The sequence below is a fragment of the Echinops telfairi genome, unplaced genomic scaffold (assembly GCF_000313985.2).
Source record: "Echinops telfairi isolate 266 unplaced genomic scaffold, ASM31398v2 ScPeMD7_31;HRSCAF=116, whole genome shotgun sequence".
In the NCBI taxonomy this organism is placed as follows: domain Eukaryota; kingdom Metazoa; phylum Chordata; class Mammalia; order Afrosoricida; family Tenrecidae; genus Echinops; species Echinops telfairi.
The window spans coordinates 9,638,757-9,640,301 of NW_022103928.1; the positions used below are offsets into that span (position 1 = coordinate 9,638,757).

Genomic DNA, 1,545 nt, shown 5'->3' on the forward strand with positions numbered 1-1,545 from the left:
AAATCCGACTCTCGGGATTTGGGGTGATACTTTGCCCTATTGGTTTCTTGCTAATTAACAGCACATCTCTTTAAGACCCTGCGCTTTTCTTCCCATGTCTGGTAATTTAAAAAGTCTGTGACTGTACGTAGTACAAAAATTTCCCGCAGACACCTGAAAGGGCTGATTAGGATGAAGACAGCAAGCTAGAGAAGGAAACGTAACTCTAGTTTATGCTCTCTAGCAAACTCACTTTGTTCTCTCTCTCCTTTCTTGTTAAAAAGCCTCCTTGAGAACTGCAAAACGGTTGTCAAACATAAACAGAAACATTCTGATGATTAAATCAACTAGCGGTGGATTTATTCCCCCCACTTTCATTTGGACACGATTATTCAACATTGCAATGGAGCGAGAGCTCCGCATGAAAAGCAATTCCACTTTAAACAGTTTCTTTCATACATAAAACGCTTACAGGTACGTGTCTTAAAAGGTAGGGCGACTGACAAACCACCCTCTTTCTTAAAAACGTTTGTGTGTCCCTCGTTCTTAAAAACATTGTTACACAATTACACGTGTTCCTTTCCCTCTAATCAGACATTTTGTTTAAACTCATATTTTTTTCCCAAACCAAACAGAATTTAATATTATTTGCTATTAACATGAGCTGTTCCACACAATGGGAAAAAAAATTTTTAAATAAGATCCCACAAAAAAACCTGCCTAATATTTACTTTGTTCAAAACTACATTGAATTGCCTCACATGGTATCAAAGAATACACAGCATTAAAGTAATACACTCACAGTTGGAAAACATGGTATCAATTCCAAATATATATGAAGGTGAATTTCTGAATTTATTGCATTGCATTTCAAAGGCTGAGTATGAATAAGGATAAAGCTCACCTGATAGTGATTATATTCTAGCATTTCCAACATAACAACGGTTTAGGTGGCCCCAATCCAGCGACAAACGGTCGACTATTCACTCCCTCTACTTTCTGTAATTCCAATTCGAAGACTGACTGGCACAGAGAAGGCACTATAAACAAGGTATCCCGAGACACCACCGGAAACTTTAGCACAGCAGCCCGGCTTATAATAACCTAAGCTAATTAGTTATGCGTGTAAAAAAAAAATCCCTCTTACACAAGCTTTTTTTTTTTTTTTGAAAGCCCTACAAGTTTAGTTTTAAATATTGGTATCAACTTTGTCTCCGAGCTTGACGTCATGGTTTTTTTCCCCATAAGAATAAAAGACCCTTTTAAAGTGACGAGCTATCAAAGTCAAACTCACTGCTAGATCAAGGCCAATTCATTATTCATCTTTAGTTCCAGCAGTATTAATAGACAATGGTATTTCTCTTTCAGCAATCACTTAAGAGTTTGATAGCTCCTTTGGAGGAGACACTGCCTGAAAGCTCTCCTATTGGACACAAGCCTTTTTTCAGTGGCCGATAACTACCATTTCAAACTGCAGGGAGACTGTTTAGAAAGGAGAGGCACCTTTACTGAGCACTTAAGTTCAACAGCCTCATCTCACATCCTGGTCTTAACATGCATCTTATT

General features: G+C 37.9%; 1 protein-coding gene across 1 annotated transcript in view; it reads right to left on the reverse strand.

Annotated features, from left to right (window-relative positions):
• Nucleotides 1-916, reverse strand: part of MITF (melanocyte inducing transcription factor) — a 36,133-nt gene extending 35,217 nt beyond the window's left edge. The window contains exon 1 of the mRNA XM_013004604.2: nt 884-916. Within this exon, the coding sequence (XP_012860058.1) occupies nt 884-916 (33 nt within the window). The remainder of the gene's footprint in view (nt 1-883) is intronic.
• Between the last annotated feature and the right edge of the window lie 629 nt (nt 917-1,545).